The sequence below is a fragment of the Podarcis gaigeae genome (assembly GCF_964106915.1).
Source record: "Podarcis gaigeae genome assembly, chromosome: 7".
In the NCBI taxonomy this organism is placed as follows: Eukaryota; Metazoa; Chordata; class Lepidosauria; order Squamata; family Lacertidae; genus Podarcis; species Podarcis gaigeae.
In genome coordinates this window covers 44,388,648-44,409,311 of record NC_139683.1, presented here as the reverse complement: position 1 = coordinate 44,409,311, position 20,664 = coordinate 44,388,648, and the positions used below count along the sequence as shown (strand labels likewise).

The following is a 20,664-nucleotide window of genomic DNA, read 5'->3' as shown; positions in this document are numbered from 1 at the left end:
CAAATATCAGGATAAAAAGCAGGAGACAGAACAATTATCTTGTTTAAGCTGCAGCCTTCAAAACAGTTTCTCTTGCTTTAATTTAAGGCAATAAATTCACACTGAGTAGTCAGTTATCAATTCTGCAAGTATATTCCTGTTTTTACTGTACTTATTAATAGTGTTACAGCTGGCCATGCAAAGAGTGCATTGCAGCAGTCTAACTTCAAGACTAGAAAGACTGTAAAGACATTACCAATACTGTGCCTCCAGTTTGCAGAATGTTGCCAACAGCCTCCTATATAGATGTTGAATGGTAAACATTATGAAATTGAACCATGTAGCACCCAGCAAAGAAGGTGCAGTTATCATTGTTACATTCTGTGATGTCCCGGTTAGGAACCCAGAAGAACAATTTGATTCTGATCATCTGAATGTCTGTTAGTTTCTGCAGCTGAGTCACCAAGTCTTTGTGGCCAGTGGTATTATAGGTTGCAGAAAGGTGGATGGGCATCCAGAGACTACAGTTTGCCTTAATTTGCAGAGCAAAAAGGAGGATGCCATGATGGTCATTCAAAGCAACAGAAGAAGAAGAAGAAGAAGAAGAAGAAGAAGAAGAAGAAGAAGAAGAGTAGTAGCAGTAGTAGTAGGTTGGATTTGATATCCCGCTTTATCAGTACCCGAAGGAGTCTCAAAGCGGCTAACGTTCTCCTTTCCCTTCCTCTGCGAACATGTCCAGTGATCAGGGATGATGAGAGCTGTAGTTCAGAACATCCAGAAGACGCCAGGTTGGGGAAGACTGCTCCATGGTATTCATTACATGACAAGGGCACAATACAAATTACATGCTTCAGAAGTCACCCTATGAAATCAGCAGCAGTAGGTGGCTTGTGATGTAAGCAGTATGGAAAGAAGAAGAGTTTGGATATGATATCCGGCTTTATCACTACCCTAAGGAGTCTCAAAGCGGCTAACAATCTCCTTTCCCTTCCTCCTCCACAACAAACACTCTGTGAGGTGAGTGGGGCTGAGAGACTTCAAAGAAGTGTGACTAGCCCAAGGTCACCCAGCAGCTGCATGTGGAGGAGCGGAGACGCGAACCCGGTGCACCAGATTACGAGTCTACCGCTCTTAACCACTACACCACACTGGCTTAAATGCGATATGTCCCAAATTTTACCCCTGAAAAAGAGGGCGCGTCCTGGAAAAAGAGGACACATGGCATCCCCAGGGAAACAGAAATCGCTGAGGAAAGCCATACAGACACACAACCTGACAGGTGTATCTAAAGCAATTGAGCTACCACTTGCTCAGCCAGCATCTGGAGGAGGAGAGGACAAACGGTGAAGAAATAGCTGTCAGTGGAGGGGGGTCCTTTCTCCATCCTCTGGACCCCCTGGACCGCTCAACTAACCTGTTGTACCTGAACTGGGTGTGGAGAGTGTAGCTGAATGGGACACAGCTGTGGGCAGCCTAAGGATGTACCATTCACCTTGGGCCTGCCCATAAAAAGCAAATCTAGAGTGAGAGACTAGGGTGATGTCTGCTGTTTCCACGAACTCTTTATTGTGAGACTTTTGTGGGTGAGCTGAAAGTTTGTTTGGACCCTGAGCAAGAACCCAGAGCCTGAGAGGGAGGGTGTGTCAGAAGGTAAATGAATTGATTGACAAAAATGTAGAGTTACATATAAAAATGTTGCAGTAATACAAAGTTACTTATATATACACTACATCAATATTAGTAAATTTGTATTATTGTAACATTTTATATGTAACCCTGTATTTTTGTAATATTTTGTTTAAGTTGTTTGTTGTTGCTTCAGTTGTTTGCTACAGTTCTTAGATATATTTTAAATATATAAAGTAGTATAGAAATCATCACTAATCAGCCTCCCCATTACAAATAATTTGATTGACATCCAAATCCATTTTTGGATTTTGTGACAAGCGGATGAATGAGCATGACAGCCTGGGTCATTATTGTTCTACTGGTGTTTGCTGTAGCAACGTGTAAACCATGAAAGAGAAAAACATAAAACGCACCATGGCCAAATCGTTTTCTTGTGTGTGTTAGTTATATGCCTGAAGTTCCTGTAATGTTTCCTGCTTTACACAGATGGCACATCAAGTTTCCTTTTGCTGCTGCACAAAATGAAAAGTGGCTTTAAAGCTCTTATGATCAGAGTCTAATCCTATGCACACATATTTGGAAGTAAGTGCGACTGAAGGCACCAAAACTTTTGAGGAACTGTAGATCAGGTTGCATGTCCTATTTATTTCAAAGGGGTTTCCTTTTGAATAAGAACCACCAACACCACTCACCATGTTGATAGCTGAGGGGGTAAGGATGCCGTGTCCTATTCTCTCTGCTGCTAGGGAGGAGTATCACTAGTAAATGTCTTCTCAAACCTAGTGAAGACTGAAAATTACCGAGGCCCACCTGTCACAAAATGGTGGCAAATAGCAGCAGAGAGTTTGACACAATCAGCTGGAAATCACTGGCATTTTCTGATAAGTGATCCATCTTTGAAAATTACTCAATTCTTTCCCACAGCATTTACCTTGTGGTGAGCAGTTCCATAGCACATCTTCCCTCAAGCTAAGTACATGCATTTACTCAGGAGATACTCTGCCGTTGTCGGCAGAATATACCGAGAGTAGTGCTGATAACACCAAGGTTGCACGTTTGATCCCTGTACGGGATGGTGGCGTATTCCTACATTGCAGGGCGTTGGGCTAGGGTACCTTCTAATACTATGATTCTATGATCTAAAGGCTGTAAGTGGAGAAGGTCTTTGCTTTTATATTTTACCTTCCCACATGCACTTGCGTCTCAGCATATTTTTATCCATCTCCTGCATTTTCTTGTCCTATTCTTTTTACACACTCAGTGTACCTCTTCCTCCCCACCCCGCAACACCTGCAAGTTTCTTTCGCCCCTTCTTCCTGGCTGTTTTACATTCACTTCGTTCTTCTGTAGCAGCTTGCCTCTTATCTCCTTCCTTTCTATTCCCAGATGCTGATGATGGTGGTGATGAAGATAACAACCACCTTATATGTGAATTTCTAACCTCCTCTCTCTGGCCCTTTCCCCATAGGAGAGGGAAACCTAGCTTCCTCCCCGCCCCACATTTCTCCTAGCAACATTTACTTAGCACGGAAGGAGTTGCTGGAGCCCATTGATCCAGCCCCAAGTCACAGCTGGGTGATGGAACAGGCAACTGAGGAAGCCCTGGATAGGTTGTGGCACTGAGAACCTCCTGAAAGTGACCCAAGGCACAGTGTCTGAGAAACATTGTGCTAAAGGGAAGGTTCCTGCCAGCAGCAGGAAGCAGAATGGCTCAGAGCAGGATGCTGTAGGGCTGATCCTTGGATCCCTCAGCTATACTAGCTTACTGGCTGTGGTGTTCCCTGAGTGGGGGTTTGGGTGGCTGTGCATGATTTTATTTTTTATTTTTAAACTAAGATCTCTGTTTCAAACTGAGTGCAATAGAAAGTCAGATAAACTTATCACCCTGTTGAAAATAAGCCCTACCATGTTTATGCAGTTCCGCCGGTTTCAGTACAGCTTACTTCCAAATAACCTTAGGGTTGCAGCCTTTGGCAATTAGTCTTTGCTCAAGACTACTTGATCTCCTTACGATTTAGCATTCCTGACTTTCTCTGGGTTGTGCCCATAGTCACTGGCTTAACAGATAATGAGGTGCCATAGCTTGGCTCACGAGAGCAACTTTGTAGGGTGAGATGATGTACTTTCCTTATGATGCTGTTTTACTGCATTGGAGGGATTTTCTGAACAGGGAAATATGCCCTGAGTTTATTCCATTTATTGGTTTCTTTTGTCTTGCCCAGCTTTTTCAGCGCTGACATTTATGATTTGCATTTGTTATTGGGTGGAATATTCAGAGAGTAACACTTGAAATATGAGCCCCTGTGTCTCGATATAAAAACGAACTTACCAAGCAACACTGCACATTTGCAAGGGCATCAGTGTCTGAGATCTCTTCCAGAGAGATAATAATGAAACAAGAGACAGTCACGGCGATGCTAAATTTTGATTCTGTTCTGTGACATGTTAGTTTGCAAATATAAATATTTTAGAATAAAAATACATGCCACGTTCACCAGTCAGCACTAATGGGAACAAGTGGCACAGTCCTAGTGACAAAATCTTCCAAAGGCCTGACTTTATTTTTTGAAAGGGAGTCTCCTACTCATAAGAATGCATACATAAATAAAATAAAACATACAGCAGTGTTGTGCCTAACTTCCCCTAAGTCTTAAAATCTACCTAGGTTATCTTTCTTTTCTCTTCTTTTCTACAATTCATGTATCAATCAATTCTATGTATCAATCAAGGGTAGAGTGCTCTTGTGCTTGAATGCTGCTTGCAGGTTTTCCACAGGCATCTGGCTGGCCAATGTCAGGGTGGGATGCTGTGACATCGCTTGATCCAGCAGGCTCCAAATTCTTAATCACATTTGTATGCCTTCTTTTCTCCAAAGGGCTTGTGGTGGTGTCCACAGCCAGCCCAACACATTTTGGCACCCGAGGCAAACCACAGACTCACAGGCCCCCCCCAGGTTAGTGAGATGGAGGTGGTGGTGTCAGTAAGACACTGTGGCTTACCATGGTGTTCAAACCAGGTCATTGAGTTTTATGATTGAAAAGGTACGTGAATCCATTTCCCAGACTGCTACGCTACACTTGCTTGCTTTCATGAGAGGGGAACTTCACACCTTGTCAGTGCCTCTCCTCTGCCTCCATTAGCAACCCAGAACAAAATCTGGCTTGAGTTCATCCCAGCAGAAGGCACCAACTCTGAAGTGAACTTATGTTATCCCCACATGCTCCAGTGACACATCTTTTTAGACTGCCTCCATTCAAGACATCATCCCTAGCTAGCAGGACCAGTGGTCAGAGATTATGGGAGTTGTAGTCCAACAACATTTGGGGACCCAAGGTTGTTCCAACATATATTAACATGTTATGTGTGATTCAGGGTTGGGAACTGGGCCAGCATGGTGTAGTGTTTAAGAGCGGTGGACTTGTAATCTGGTGAACCGGGTTCGATTCCCTGCTCCTCCACATGCAGCTGCTGGGTGACCTTGGGCTAGTCACACTTCTCTGAAGTCTCTCAGCCCCACTCACCTCACAAAGTGTTTGTTGTGGAAGAGGAAGGGAAAGGAGATTGTTAGCCGCTTTGAGACTCCTTAGGGTAGTGATAAAGCCGGATATCATATCCAAACTCTTCTTCTTTCCATACTGCTTACATCACAAGCCACCTACTGCTGCTGATTTCATAGGGTGACTTCTGAAGCATGTAATTTGTATTGTGCCCTTGTCATGTAATGAATACCATGGAGCAGTCTTCCCCAACCTGGCGCCTTCTGGATGTTCTGAACTACAGCTCTCATCATCCCTGATCACTGGACATGTTCGCAGAGGCTGATGGGAGTTCGAGTCCAAAACAACTGGAGGGCAGCAGATTGGGAAAAGCCATGGGATTCTCTTTGCAAAAGAGAAGTGCTGAAGACTTGGTCCATGTAAATCAATAATCACTGCTCACAGATCCTAAATGGGGATTCCTTCATTCCTTAGGATTGTGTGACAGTGGTGTGCTTATGTTACGTGTCTAATAAATCATCATCATAATAGTGGCTGCTAGACATGTCACTATAGTGTGTAGTTTCGAATACAAATTTGTGTGTTTACTCTTCAGGCTTGACTGCATTACAATTTGTGTGTGTCGCTTTCCTTAGAAGGTTTTCTCAGACTCAGATTATTATGTGCACAGAATTTTTAGACTGATGAGATTGCTTTGTAGATGCATGTACAAATGTTGTTTAATAAATCCTCCTATCTCCAGTGACATTCTTGTTGATTGCTACCAACTATGTTAGGGGTAGGCAGACTTTTGGATCAACTTTACTTTTTACTGGAACCCCAAGATGTACCAACTAGGTGCAAAAGACGTATAACAGATATGACAGATGACATCTGCCAGAAATTCCCTTCCACATTCTACATAGGACAAACAGGCAAATCTCTACATTAAAGAATAGACTCAAAACTGAGTTCTGAAATGGCAATATTAAAAATATATCAACCTCCCAGAAAAAAATATTTTCCTTGTTGAGGTCTTTTGTGCTGTCTTTTGTGTGAGTACACATTGGCTCCCAATCTTGGATTTCTGAGTTTATTTCTATGAGCAATCCTCACTTGCAACCCTGGGGACATTTTAAAATAGCGTCTTACTGTGTACAAGAAGCGACTTGTCCAGATAATGAGATTATTCTTTCTGTAGCCTTTTTTTTGGCATTTCTCTACATCTCTCCTCCCTTTCCAGCCATTCTTCTAGAGCATGGAGTCATCTGGATATGTCTGTTCAAATCTAGGAGACAGAAATCTCCAGGACTTAAGTTATTAATGTGCCCAGCTGATTTCAATGGTGACCAAGCGCAATAAACTAAGGGCTTCTTCTCAGTCAGAACTCAGTTCTGACAACTCTCAGGTGGGTGCCATTGCCATTCTAAGAGAATGAGGGAGATGTTCATGGTGAGTTCAAGCACTTCTTTTTCTAGAAAAATAGCACTAGTTGTAGTCAATGCTGCTGTTCTACTTATTCAAGACTTCTGCTTGTGCAGTGGGACTTATTCCTCACCTTTCCTCAAGGACCCACAAAACTGTTCTATAGGGTTTCTCAACCACATGGAAAAACATTTCGAGAGTGAACAGGTGGGGGCTGCAGAAGAGAGGACAGGGAAGTTCCATCGTGCAAGCAAAAGCCTATTATGCAAGTGGAACAACAGTATTGAATACAACCCCACATCTGGATCCAACTCAGTGTGTTTTGGAATGATCTGGCACAAAGAATCATGAGATATCATGGACTGGTTGGATAAAGAGGAATGGTGGGAGGAACCAGCTGGGGAACCCCCAAAAGGAAGAAGGTTCAGAGTCCGGGGATTGGTGCTGGGATGACAATCGGTGGTCAGAGAGAGAAGAGGAAGAAGCCTGGGAGGAGGAGGTGTCAGAAGCTGAAGGGGTAACAGGGCTTAGTGAGCTGGGGGAACCTGTGTCAGAGAGGAGGCCAGAAGCAGAGGCAGAAGCTGAAGCAGGAGAGGAGAGGAGGGAGGTCAAGAGGCAGAGTCCAACTGTTGAAGAGGCATGAGTGTCTTCCCCTCCTGCTGCAACAAGTTCCTCTTCCGCCCGCCCCCCCATGTCTCCCAGAACCAGGAGAGTCATGAAAAGGGTGGAGGAGATGTTGGCTACACACAGTTGCTGTGTCAGATTGCTTGGGGAAAACCTTGGAGAGGAGGGGACTTAGGCAGCTGCGGGGAGGTGGGAGCTTGCAATCTCTGCAACTGCTTCATGGGGGCAAGTCCCGCCAGAAATGAGTTGCTATGCTCATTAGGTCTGACACTCCTGTGTAGATCCTGTTTTTGCTAATAAAGAGTTAACTCCAACTTTCTTGGTGTGATTTACTGCTAGCTTGCTCCTATCTTGGGACCAGTTAGGAATCAGTCAATAACCCCTATAAAATTTACTTGCTTTCTCCACCTCAAATCATGTATCAGTTGTATATTAGGTTTCACAGTGTGGCAAAACAACAACAGGAACCCCAAGCATTTACTTTGGGGCAACAAAACCAGCTATTATGGTTATGAGTGATTGGCTAAATAGGAGCTAAACAAACTACACCTGTATAGAATTGATATAAATTATTCTAACTGGCAACTGTGCCTTTCAATTGAAAATTCATGAAGTGCACAAGGTGTCCCCTAGCATCTGGTGGTACAACGTTATGTGACTTCTGTTGTCTCTGTCTCTAGACTGACAATGCTGTGAGCTATAGTAATTGATGCTAATTTATAATATACTGTAAGAAGCCCCATATTGAGAACATTATGGGTATGAAAGGGTTCTGGGAAAGCATATGAAAACATAATTTTGTGTATTATTTAGGGGGAAATTACCATCCTAATTTCCACAGTGTGACAATCAGTTTTGTTAACATACAATTCTGAAGAATAGTTTTTACAATTAATATTTCAGGGAAAACATACTGCAGCTCTCATGATTGCTTCTGTGCATCTGCCACAGTGGGAAAGATATACTCAAGGCATAAGAAAATTAAATGGAAAAATATGGCACATACACAGAATTTTTAGGGGAGGGGAGCAGTTTCCTCACTTGAAGCATGTAAACTATTTTGTTAATACAAGCTGTGAGTAGCATCAGCTTCTGTGCCAATTCGCTTGTTTTTCTTCATGCAGTCAATAATTTTGATTCTTCTGAACTGAGACAAGTCTGGCCATAGATCTACGTAATGTGCAGTCTGATCCTAATCACGTTTACTTGGAAGTAACTCCCACTGAGCTCAAGGTAAAGTGCACTACAATCCTACATGGATCTACTCAGAAGGAAGCCCTGCTGAGTTCAACAGGCCTTAATCCAAGATAAGTGTATATAGGATTGCACCCTGAGAACTCTTAGGATCAAAAGATCCTAATAAAGGATACAATTGGCCATTTTATTATATATATTTCCTCAGAATGTATTACTATCCTCTGAACAAGCATACTAACTTAACGGCGGTAAGGTGAGGAAAGAGGATGAGAAGTTTCATTTAATAATTTTTGCTTGGTGCACAACAGCCTTCCTCAATCTGCTGCTCTCATGATGCTTACAGCTTACAGCTGCCATCAGCCTCAGCCAACATGGCTATAAAGGATGAGACTGATAAAAAAAAATTGAAAAAATTGCTGGAGGGCATGAGGTTGGCAAAGGCTGTTGCACACCAGCATCCTTAGTCTTATAAACTTTGGACATGAGCACATTCATTTTGTATGGGCCTGGTGATTTAGAGGAATCAAACAGAAATTTACCACAGCAATCCATGCTGTGTCCAGTACTGGAGAAGTGGGGGGACGGGGACTGTTGCAAGGCAGTTGTCTTGGAGAACCTTAATACAGAGCAATAATATAATGGGGTAACTTGTTGCCAGTAATCTGCTCCCGTAAGCAGACTGGCTGCTGCATTCCACTCTAGTTAAAGCTTCTGGTTGAAATACACGGGTAGGTAAAGGGACCCCGACTGTTTGGTCCAGTCGTGACCGACTCTGGGGTTGTGGTGCTCATCTCGCTTTATTGGCCAAGGGAGCCAGCGTACAGCTTCTGGGTCATGTGGCCAGCATGACTAAGCTACTTCTGGCGAACCAGAGCAGTGCATGGAAACACCGTTTACCTTCCCACCGGAGTGGTACCTATTTATCTACTTACACTTTGACGTGCTTTCGAACTGCTAGGTTGGCAGGAGCTGTGACTGAGCAACGGGAGCTCACCCCGTCGTGGGGATTCGAACCACCAACCTTCTGATCGGCAACACCCTAGGCTCTGTGGTTTAACCCACAGCACCACCCACGTCCCTCTGAAATACATGGGTAGCCCCACATAAAGAACATTATGGTAATCAAGCCTTGAGGTTATCAGTGCAGGCACCATTTAGCCTAAGAATGCGGAACCTGTGGCATTTCAGATGTGGTTGGACTCCAACTCTCATTGGCCCCAGACCTCATTGCCAATGGGCCTGGATGACAAGAGCTGCAGTCCAGAAAGATCTGGAGAGCCACAGGTTCCCCATGCCCAATTTGGCTCTTGCCAATCCCTGGGCTGTTGCATTCTGTACCAGCAAAAGCTTCTGAACTGTCTTTAAAGGCAGCCCCATGAAGTGTGGGTTGGAGGAGATGTAGATTTTTTTTGGGGGGGGGGGTGGCTTGAAGACCAGATGAAGCCTGTGTATCTTCAAAAAAATAGTTGCATGAATATTCCCTAGGAATCACCATTAAATGGATGTCATAATTTTTCAAACTCTCTAAGGAGCATGGATAGGCTTATAAAAAATTCATACAGCAAAAGCAACTAAATTGGATTTGTCAATTCACTTACAGGTTGGCTTACTGCTTGCATTTTAAAAGAGTCCCTATTTCTTATAACCTTTATATTTCTGTTGGACAAAGCAACATGTAAAACCCAAGCTTCTTACACAAACCGAAAAAAATGATCATGGTACGGTTTACTTACACTTCTCAATATTTGGTACTTGATTCCAATTCCATTTTCAATAATTGAATAGTAACTGTGACATGTTCATGATGTCCCAAAGCTGCATAAAACTTGTATGTCTTGTTTTTTTTTCTCATTAAAAAGAATTTAGGTGCACTGCACAAGCGAAGAGGGGGGGAAAACACCTACAATTATATTGTAATTGCTTTTCCTGAGTAGCTCAGACCAAGGGACTCATATTGTTGAAAGGGAATTCACCAGTCCTGAGCACTTCAGACAGAAGGAAAACAATATACTGAATTTCAATTCAGCAGGAGAATATAAGTTAAACAGCATATCATCTGAACACAATAACAGCAATTCTTTTGAAGAATTACTAAAGTTGTTTGATGAAGCAAATTTTTATTTACATGCCATTTCTACTTGTCCCCCCCCCCCCAGCATTCATTTGATTTATTTAGCATCACCACAAAGTTTACATTTAGCCACACATTTTAAAAGAAGAATTAAAAACAGGCCCAGCTGAAATGCAATGGATTCTTCCTGCTTCTTCACTTATATGTCTTCATATGCCAGAGACCATCATTTAAATAGTGGATATTCTCAATGCCAATTCCTTTGTTGACCTTCTCAATATCCTCTGCCGACATCTTCATGACTCCAACACACAGGGCATGTTGCTTTCCTTCGGCCATTATTGCCATGATTGTATCAGCAGCAGCAGGATAAAGTTTAGCTCCTGGAGACGTCAGACCAGGGCACATGATATTTGCTCCACTAAGTACAAATTTAATGGCTCCTTTATCAACTTGTTGATGTGGTAGAATGAATGGATATTTATGAAGTAATCTGAGCGTGGGATAAAATGGTCCTTCCCTTTGCCTGAAGAACAACAATTCTCCATTTACTGTGAGGATTTCTATATGTTCATGACAACGTACTATCTTCACAGGGTCTTTCTTTGGCATAATTTGGTTTAGCCATGGTTCGATCCCAGGAAACTGGTCTATCAGCTTGTTCTTAATGCCTTTAATAACTGACGTTTTTAGTTGGATGCAGTTGGACACATTCTCCTTTTCATCAAATTTTTTGAACATCTTGCCGGGGTTTCCACGAGAGCCCTAAGAACCGAGGGCCTGGAAGGCCAGCGACTAACAGCAGCAGCAGCAGCTCCCACGCAGGCACTGTTCCCACTCTCAAGCCCACGCCACCATTTCTACTTGTTGATTAGGAATTGGCAGCTGCAGATAAGCAGAAAAATGCTAGATTGTGTTAACCAATTATAGTAGCAGGAAATATTTAAGGATTAAATTACTAACACACTGGGTCTGCATAAGATAATGAACAGCATGAACCACAGACACAGAATTGGCAATGTTCTAAAATGCTTAATGTGAGTTTCAACTGGTAAATGTTAGCCCTAACACAGTAGACTTGTATTGAACCACTAGCCTGGAAGCCGTAAGTAACAAGGAAATGCATGCAGCTCAGTGCAGGAAATTTTATGCAGAAAAGTGAGCAGGTGGGTGGTGGAAGGTTAGAGCTCCATTTCCTTCCTCTGCACTCTTTACGGAAAAACAGCACGCTGCTGTGTTATTCACTCCTCCGTTACTAGTAAAAAGCTTCTTCCTCTTTGCATGCTAGTAACTTTTGGAGTGCTTATTTACAAGGCTGCAGGGCTGCCTGTGGATGAGCACTGCGCTGACTCCCCAAGTAATATCAATTTAAAGAAAACACCACCCCAAAGCAAACATTTTAAAAGTACAAATCCCTAAATTATAGGCATTCTGTTGGCATTACCAACTCCACTTACTTCTTCGATGCAACGAGCGCCTTCGGTGAGTGAGGGTGTTTGGATGTAAGAGAGAGAAAACCACCAAGTGCGTTCGATTTCCCCAATAACTTTCCGCCTCCGGCGTTCTTCAGCGGCGCGGGGGGCCGTGCTCTCTGCGTGACGCCGCGCGACGCCGCCCAGCCGAGGTTGCCCGGTGTAGCCAATGAGCCGCCAGGAGAGCCAGGGCGCGTGCGCCGGGGAGCCCCGCGTGGCTATATAAACATGGCTAACGGAGAGCGGAGCCGCTTGGGGGCTGTTCCTCGGGGCGGGTCTTGGAGGCGGCGCGGGGCTCCGTAGGGCGTTGCCGGCTCGCGTGCGCCGCTGTCCTGGCTGGAGCCTTCTGCTCCAGGCGAGAAGTGCCTGGCGCTACACGTGCGCGCCTCTGAGGAGGAGAAGCCGGCAGCGGCTGCGTGACCATGTGTTTTCTGCAGCCGTGCCCCTAACTCTTGCTTAGTCCGCGAGCGGTGCAGCCTCTGAGGCAGCTTGTTTCGCTGGGGACTCTGCCGCCGCTGCCGCTGCTTTTGCCGCATCGTCAGCTGCGGAAGCTTCGCCGGCTCCTGGGCCCCCTCGGAGGCTGCTATGCTGTGGACTCGCTCGGAGTCTCCGCCAGGCTCCCGCACTTTCCGCCGCGCGCCCTCTCCTCCATGACTACCCCGGGAGCAGCCGCGCCGGGGAGGGTCCTGCCCTCCGGGTCTCCTGAGCTCGCTGCCTTGGCGGCCGGCCCCGCCGCCACCGCCGCCGCCGCCTTGAATGGGACCGGGGGGCTCCGCGAGGCCCCGGCTGCGCTGCGCGCCCACAGCACGGCGCCGCCCGCCGCGGCGGTCGCCTTGAACGCCGAAGTTCCCCTCAGCAGAGTCCCTCCTTCCGTCGCCCAGCAGCCCCGAGCGGCGTCCGCTCCCGCGGCGGGCAAAGGGGCGCCTCCGGCTCAGCAGCTCCCCAAGGCGCCCGGCGCGGGGACCAGGCTGCCGGCCCCTCAGCCCGGAGCCCCCAAAGCCCCGCAGACGGTGACGATACAGCTACCTGCGAACTTCCAGATCCCGCCGGGTGAGTTGCCTTCTCCCTTTCCTGGCAGCGCTCCTGTTGGATGAGGCCAAGTTTTGGATGAGTTTTGTTTTGTTTTCAGCTAACGGGTCAAGTCATCAGGGAACTAGTGGCGAGTTGTGGGCATCGTGGTGGGATGTGCCTTCTAAACATGAGAGCTGGGCCGATTGCTTCGTGGCAAAGAACTGATTCTCATGCAGACGGTCCCAGCTTCAATTTCTGCTATGGGGGGGGGGGACTCCTAAGCAAGTTAAATGGTGTTTATTGCGGGGATGGAGTAGCCTTCATCACCCCTTCCGATCTTTCGCAGCACCTGCCCACTGAATGTTGTTGGCACCAAAATGCCAGCCTGTATCTCTGCCTCCCCCCCCCCCCCGCATTCAATGCAGATTCCTTGGGAAAATCAGATAGGACTTTAAAAAAAAAATGTTTCCAGCAACCCATCTACAGTATCTGTACTGTATGGTTCACAGCATTAAGTCTTTATATGGAAACACTGACTCAGTATTAAGTGAACTTTTTTATGTTCTAGAAGTGTGACATAGACTATCATAGAAGTAAAGGGAGAAAGTTAGTATTGTAAGCCCTTTAAAGTTTCACTTTCTAATCGCAGATCAGTGACTTAAAAGTTCCCAGTGCACTCACACAACTGCATATTTGCGTGAAATGATTCCACTGAACTGTTGCTAAATTGCTCATCTAAGTTATGCTTGTGCCATATATAATAAACTGACATGAACTTTTTTGCCTGCCTGAGGTAGGCTTAGTTTCCTTCTCTTCTCCCTGCTTGCTTGCAAAGATGTAATATACTTGCAAAAGTTTTTCAAAACGTTTTGACACCCAAGCTTTTAATGTCAAAGTTTTGATATCTTGTGCTATTAAAATGTGATTTGACGCTAGCTTCAGCTTTGAATTGGTATCATATTTTTCTAATTAAAGTTCTACCTTTTTGAGAAATTACTCTCATTTACCCAGACTTCTTCATTACTTGACAGGTGCAGGTGGCAGGTGTTAAAATGAGAGAATATTAGGAGTTGGAACAAACTTAAATATTAGCTGTTAGACTTTGGTATGGCAGAATTTCTGTGTAGCAAATGTGACAATACGAAAATAGTTATCCAATTAGCACCCCTGGCAGGAGTGCCACTGCAGGGGCCTGTTCAGACATTGCTCTTCTTGTCACCAACAACAGATGTCATGAAATCAGGAGCAACTTGGTAAGTTTCAGTCTTATTCATTGCTCCCTTGGTATGCATGAAAGGGAGTGATCATCCTAGGAGATCCTGCAGTTCAAACTGAGTGTGGGTGACCTTGGAGTCGGTAGTTATCTATATCTCATGGTGCTGTTTGTCTTTTTGAGGAAACATGGCAATGCACTGATTTTCCTGCTCTAATTTTGAATCTGTGCCAATGTATCTGTTGAAGGAAGGGCACAGGTTGGTCAACTCCAGAGCAGCTGCAGCTTGCTTCATCCTCATTTGTTTCATATACATTTTAACACTAGTGGCAGAAAATATTCCTGCATAGTGGTGGCAGGGCTATTGTTGGTCACACACAAACTTTGCCACAACAAACATTACTTGCCATGAGTGCCGTTGACTGATAGAGTGGCTGCAGGCCCAGAGCAAGTAACAAGTTGAAAAATGTACCTTACCATATTATCCAAGTATTAATTGTTGCTGTTTGTCCATGTTGCTAGCTGTGTTAAGGATGACTTGTTACATCAAGGCAACCTGTAGTGTGTCTTCCCTGACAACATCTGAGCATTACTGAAGGCATCAGTGATAGGAAGAATTTGCTGGAAAAAATATCGCTACCATATTTTTCTACATAATGTTTTCAGTTTTAGAAATTCATTGTTTCATGGGATTGGCTGCATGAAAAAAATACATGCTGAGCTAGGTAGCTAGAATGAATAATAATGCTAGTAAAATGTGCAACCAAAGTCATAATTTCTTATGACTGTTCCCATACTCATTCTAGCATGCTAAAATGAGTATTTAACAGTTTTCGACACCTTAATTTCCCCCCTCAAGTCTAAAGTGTGTGAATTGTAACATCTTAAAATATTTTGGAGCTGTATCAAAAGCTGCATATCTGCTCACTCAGACTTCTGTACATGCAATTGAACTTCTCAATGTACATGCAATTGACACCCTCAAAATCATCTCTAGAGGGCAGAAATTCACAGCACCCCAAATAACGAGGGCTGCAAGAGCTGGTCCAAACAGGAAAAAAAAAATTAACTGCCCTCCTAAAAAATCAAGCAATGTACCATATGGCTTTCCTATGGAAGGGAGTTCCAGGGATTAGATGCTGCTATAGAATAGTGTTTACAAGCATTTAAATACAGTCAAAGCTCTCTTTCATTATTTTTATTGAAACATAACACGTTCTTAATCAAATATTTCTATTCATCTATTTTGAGCTGCTAGAAATATTTGAGGTTTTTATACAGCATGTTAAATTAACACGGAGCTCCTTTTTCTACTTTTTTAATAATGTAGTTAAGCGTGATACATCAAACCATCAATATAGGGCGATGAGACATCATCTGATTCAAAATTTTCCACATCGCTGTTGGACATAGCCATAATATTTTTTGTTTTTCTTACTAAGATTGCACTGCTTTGAAAAACAGTAGCTGATATTGCAACCCACATGAGCGAGACATCCTTGAATGCTCAGCCTCAATGGATTGCCATACGTAGGCAAAGCTTGTTTGTCCGTGTCTCTACCTTTGCCTGTCTGCCACAGTGATTTCCTTTATTCTAGACAAAATGCAATTATGTAACCCAACTGTGCTGATGGTTTCCAGATTTTGTCATGCTTTCTACAACAGTTTACCGTAAATTGGCAGCATGAATTTATGCATCTGCAGTCTCCTACTGTGTCATAAAAAAAAAAATCCAAAGAGTGGCAGACAAGTAAGAACCTGTACATGCATCTCTAGGGTTAGCATAGGATGAAATCTACTTACTGTGCTTTGGCATTAGAAGTGAGTTATGTGAGGACTAGGACAATTACCTAATTAACACATGCACTCTCCATTTTTTGAAGCAATTTTTTTTAGATGCAAGCATGAGCTATAGTAGTCATTATCGTGGAAGAGTCATCCCCTTCTACTAGGGAATAATGCCTCTTCCATAATGCTGATAGTATTAGTACATATAAGACAAATCATTCTGATTAATTGGGGGCATCTCTTTAGTCTTGCATTTTAAAATCAGCTAAACTTGTCAATTAATAAAAATGGGATTCTGCAATAGTGCCAAAATAGAGGGTAGAATATAATATTGGGTAGACGTTCCACTGCACTGTAAAGTCCATGTGACCCAGAGTGAAGTCCGTAATGAGCAGCATATGGTCCACCAGCGGGCTAGTGCTTAACTATAAGGCTGGCTGTATGCAAGTTGCTGAAACCAACTTAGAAATTGTATCGGCAAGGTTGTCTAGAAATTACTGGTTTTGTTTCTTCTTTCTGTTTGCTACTGTTTGGTCGCTACTTTTTCTTGCTTTCTGTTTGCTACTGTCTCTGCAACTTGCTTCTTTTGACTCCTTTTGTAAACAGTTGGCTGAATAGCACATGTGCTTGACTGCTCTGGGGAGTTGGAAGCAGTTTGCCCCTTCTCAAAAAATACTGCAGATCAGGATTTCCCTGGGTCTAGACTGGGGATGTCTAAAATGGCAACTGTTAGTACAGGCTAGAGCTGCAGTTCTCTTAACTATCTTGCAGGGAGTGTCAAGAGTGTTGTGTCATCACAGAAAGAAATGAATGGGTGAAGGGGGGGGGGGAGAGGACAGCAGCATACAAGATGAAAAGTTGCTGCAAGTATGTCCTGTGTCTCCAAAGGCTGAAAGCAACCTTCAAGAAGAGCCTCTGACCAAATAGACGTTTAGTAACGCACATGAATAATAATTTCATAAAGCCAGTAGGATGTTTATTTAAAATACTTGTAGCCCACTATTCATTGTTCATGCAGTTGCACACACAAACACAATAAAGCAGTGAATAAAGAACTAACTTAGTTGGTCTTTAAGGTGCTACTGGAAGGAATTTTTTTTGTTTTGACTATGGCAGACCAACACGGCTACCTATCTGTAACAATAAAGCAGTATTTCTTTAAAATACAACTTACTATATCATTGAATACACTGGCACCACTTTAGCCAAGTGCTTGGGTGAAAAGCCACTTTTTACATGCTGTCAAAAGTCTGTTGTCATTGGTAGTGATTGCACCTTAAAGGCCAGGGTATTCCAGACTTTCTATTGAGGAAGTTGTATTCATTATACAGGATTAATAATGTACTGAAAGAACTTATTTGCATTCTGCACTGGGAATGGTTGTTCTTGCACACTATTATTGCCATTACTCACTAAGGTAACTATGCTTGAACTTGGCTGAAGAATTGGGAAGTAACACTTTCTGCTTTGTAGTCAGCAAAGGCTGGTGCTCTGAAACAGCAAAATTGTGGAAGCTTATGAGCCAGGCCCTAGAGAGCAACATTCCCCAACCTGGTGCCCTCCAGATACTTGAACTGGAACTCACCTCACATCAGCTGCAGCTAGTGAAGCTGTGGGGGTCATGGGCATCATAGTCTACACCTGGAGGGCACCAGGTTGGGCAAAGTTTGCCCTTGAGCAGGGGCAGGGTAGCCAAGTTTGCTGGTGGCACTAAATTGTTCAGGGTGGGTAAAACAAATAGGTTGTGAAGAGCTCTAAATGATCTCTCCAAATGTAATGAATGGGTGGTAGAATGGCTAATGCAATTCTGTGTAAGCAAGTGTAAAGTGATGTAAGTTGTGGCAGAAAACCCTTAATTTCACATTTTAAGAATGTGGGGTCTGAACGTTCTGCTATGAGGAAAGGCTAAAACATTAGGGGCTTTCTCAAGGGTTTCAGAAAGTTTTCTGATGCATAGGAAATTTATCCAATTCAGAATTTCCCAATTTTTTTTTTAAAAAAACCCTACCCCTCCTAATTTCCCAAATCTTACGATGGGAACCATTGAACTTTCGGCCTTTAGCATTCAATGGGAACTTGTCATAAGTGCCTTTGTAGAGGTCTCAGCTGATTAAGTCACTCAGTAGCATTTTACTGGGTTGTGTTTTGAGGACCCGAGTGTTCTCCACAACTTACTTTCATAGTTATTCTTCCCCATGCCTGTCTAAAATGCAGGAACAGGCATTTTAGTAGAGGCAACAGAGGGAAATATTAAATTGATCTTAAGTTCTCTGGCACAATAATAGCTTCTTTGTTTGAAAACCAAAGCAGAAGCATATACAAACTACTGCATATATAGTTCTGTTCAGATAATTCCTGGGTTGGGGTGGCTGAGCAGGCTTAGCAGTTATTAGAAAGATTTTCAAAGCTGATGAGCAAGATAGCAATAGCCAGGGCACCTGCGCAGTGACACTTTTGTTGCCGTTACCAAACACTGCCTCCTGTGGAGCGAAGTAGCAAATAGGTTTTCTTCTGGTTATGTGTTGCTTACCTGTTCTTGGGACTCTTCCAGATGTGCACTGTCCCCTTCCTTTCTATGCTCAGGGGCACCCAACCTCCTATGCAGCTGTTCTAAGGCAACAGTTATCAGGCCACCACACAGAGCGCTTGTTTTGGTTCAACCCTAGAACTGTTTCTCCCGGCAGGTGTTCAAGTGTGGGCGAGTGTTGTAGAACAGCGCTAGATAAACCACATGCTTAGAATTTCATGAAGGGAAAACACACACTTAACTAGCTGCACCATTAGATGGCAGTGTTGTACAACTATGTTGCAGTTAGCGGACAGGATTATAACTATTGCAGAGCCATGTGCTTCATCCTTAAGGACATTTGGACACATAATGTGAAGTGCCTCTTGGCCTTTTATGCAGCCCATGTATACAAGTGAAAATAAATGTAGGGTAGAAAGTAGAACAAAGGCACCAAAGCTTTGTGGCACCCAGGCTACCCTATGTAGATTGTGCATTTTGTACTGAGATGTCAAAGCATTTTTTGGTGTTTGTTTGTGTGTGTGTGTGTGTGTGTGTGTGTGTGTGTGTTTTACAGCTAGGTCCTGTGCATGCATACTTATGAATAAGTGCACCGTAAGCTTATTTAGACATGTGTGTTTAGGATTGCAGTTTCAGGCTTGCAAATTGCAGATGAGCATGAGACCCTTAATTTGCAATTTTTGTCTTCATTTATACTCCTGTACCCAAGCACTTCTTTACTCACACCTTTGGGAGTTGCTGATGGTTGAAAACACTTGGATGTTTCTTACTACCCCTCTTTACACACTGCTACTCTTTTTTATTAATGAATTTTATATGTTTGCTATTTATCTTACAGTTTCTGTGAAGGGTGAACTATAAAGTCAACAATAAATTACGTTTCAAGCATTTCCTCCTCTGAAGCCACAGTTGCTGTAGTTTTCCCGTATGTTTACCAGTCCCCCTCCTCTTTTCTTTCTTCTGCCTTCTCTTCTGTTACTTGTGCCCTAGTTTATCCTTCCAGGCTGTCCCGGATCCTTCTTCCTCCCCCAACTTGGAACTACACATACCAATTAAACCTTTTCTCTAGCAGTGGTCTGTAGCTGAGAGAAGATATCAAAGGCTGGCCTTTGTTAGGCTCTCGAGTTGCTACCTGCAGAATAGCTGAGGAAAGCGTTGGTGGGGGTGTCAAGAGCTTTGAGACAGTTGTTTCTCCCTAGAGTTAATGGGGGATTTGAAAGAAGGACCACTTGATGGTGTTGTAATAGACAGCCATACTACTCTTTAGAAACAAACAAGTTTCACAAGGTTTTATGTTGGTTTTGAAGCTGCCTTGGTTATTTTTTTTAAAAAATATTTTTTATTGCTTTTTAGAAATACAGAAATACAGAAAAAAGAATAAAGAATGGTTATAAGAAAATAGAGTAGAAGAATAACAAATTTCCATATTCTTTTTCCATCCAATCTATAGGACTTCCCCACATCCTCCGAACCCTGCGTTCCCTGTCTTATAAAGCATCAGCAATTTGTTAACTTATTTCAAAACTTATTGTAACTTCCATTTTATCATGTTCCCTAATTTCAATTTTACTGTAACCCAATTCTTATATGCTTTGTATTAAACACAATAAAGTTGTTTCATTATTTTACCTCTAAATTCTTGTGTCTTAATTTTCATTTCATTAACTTAAATTTGCTGAAGCTAGAGTTTCCTGAAAGGTGCATTTTTTAACATTCATACAGCTTATAGTGTTTTTTCAAATAGTCCTTAAACTTTTCCCAGTCCTCCTCAATTGTTTCTTCTCCCACGTCTCGGATTCTGCCAGTCATTTCAGCCAATTCCATATAGTCCATCAACTGCGATTGCCATTCCTCCAGCATGGGTAAATCTTGTGTCTTCCAATATTTTGCAATCAGGATCCTTGCTGCTGTGGTAGCATACATGAAAAAGGTTCTGTCCTTCTTAAGCACTCTCTGGTCCACCATGCCCAGAAGGAAGGCCTCTGGTTTCTTAGGTAAGGTAAATCTCAGTACCTTTTTTAGTTCATTATGGATCATTTCCCAGAAGGCCTTCACTTTCGGGCAGGTCCACCAGAGATGAAAGAATGTCCCTTCCGCCTCTCCACATTTCCAACATTTGTTGTCAGACAGATGATATATCTTGGCTAACTTGACTGGGGTCATGTACCACCGGTATACCATTTTCATAATATTTTCCTTCAAGGCAGTGCATGCCGTAAATTTCAAACCGGTGTTCCATAACCTTTCCCAGT

At 43.3% G+C, this 20,664-nt stretch overlaps 1 protein-coding gene and 1 pseudogene across 4 annotated transcripts in view; one reads left to right on the top strand and one right to left on the bottom strand.

Annotated features, from left to right (window-relative positions):
* TAF4B (TATA-box binding protein associated factor 4b) overlaps positions 1–20,664 on the top strand; it is a 63,578-nt gene that overhangs the window by 1,432 nt on the left and 41,482 nt on the right. Inside the window, exon 2 of one of the 3 annotated variants that reach the window (XM_083748247.1) lies at positions 6,328–6,492. Coding sequence is in view for 2 of the 3 variants with exons in the window: in XM_083748245.1 (XP_083604371.1) it covers positions 12,524–12,923 (400 nt within the window). In the remaining variant the exon portion in view is untranslated. Of the gene's footprint in view, positions 1–6,327; positions 6,493–12,075; positions 12,924–20,664 lie in introns of those variants that run through there. The other 2 variants (XM_083748245.1, XM_083748246.1) reach the window with 2 other exon arrangements.
* On the bottom strand, positions 10,484–11,974 carry LOC310848794 (malignant T-cell-amplified sequence 1 pseudogene; annotated as a pseudogene). Its single transcript, XR_014568709.1, has 2 exons — positions 11,859–11,974; positions 10,484–11,286 (listed from the first exon to the last, which is right to left on the bottom strand). The product of XR_014568709.1 is annotated as a malignant T-cell-amplified sequence 1 pseudogene (transcript).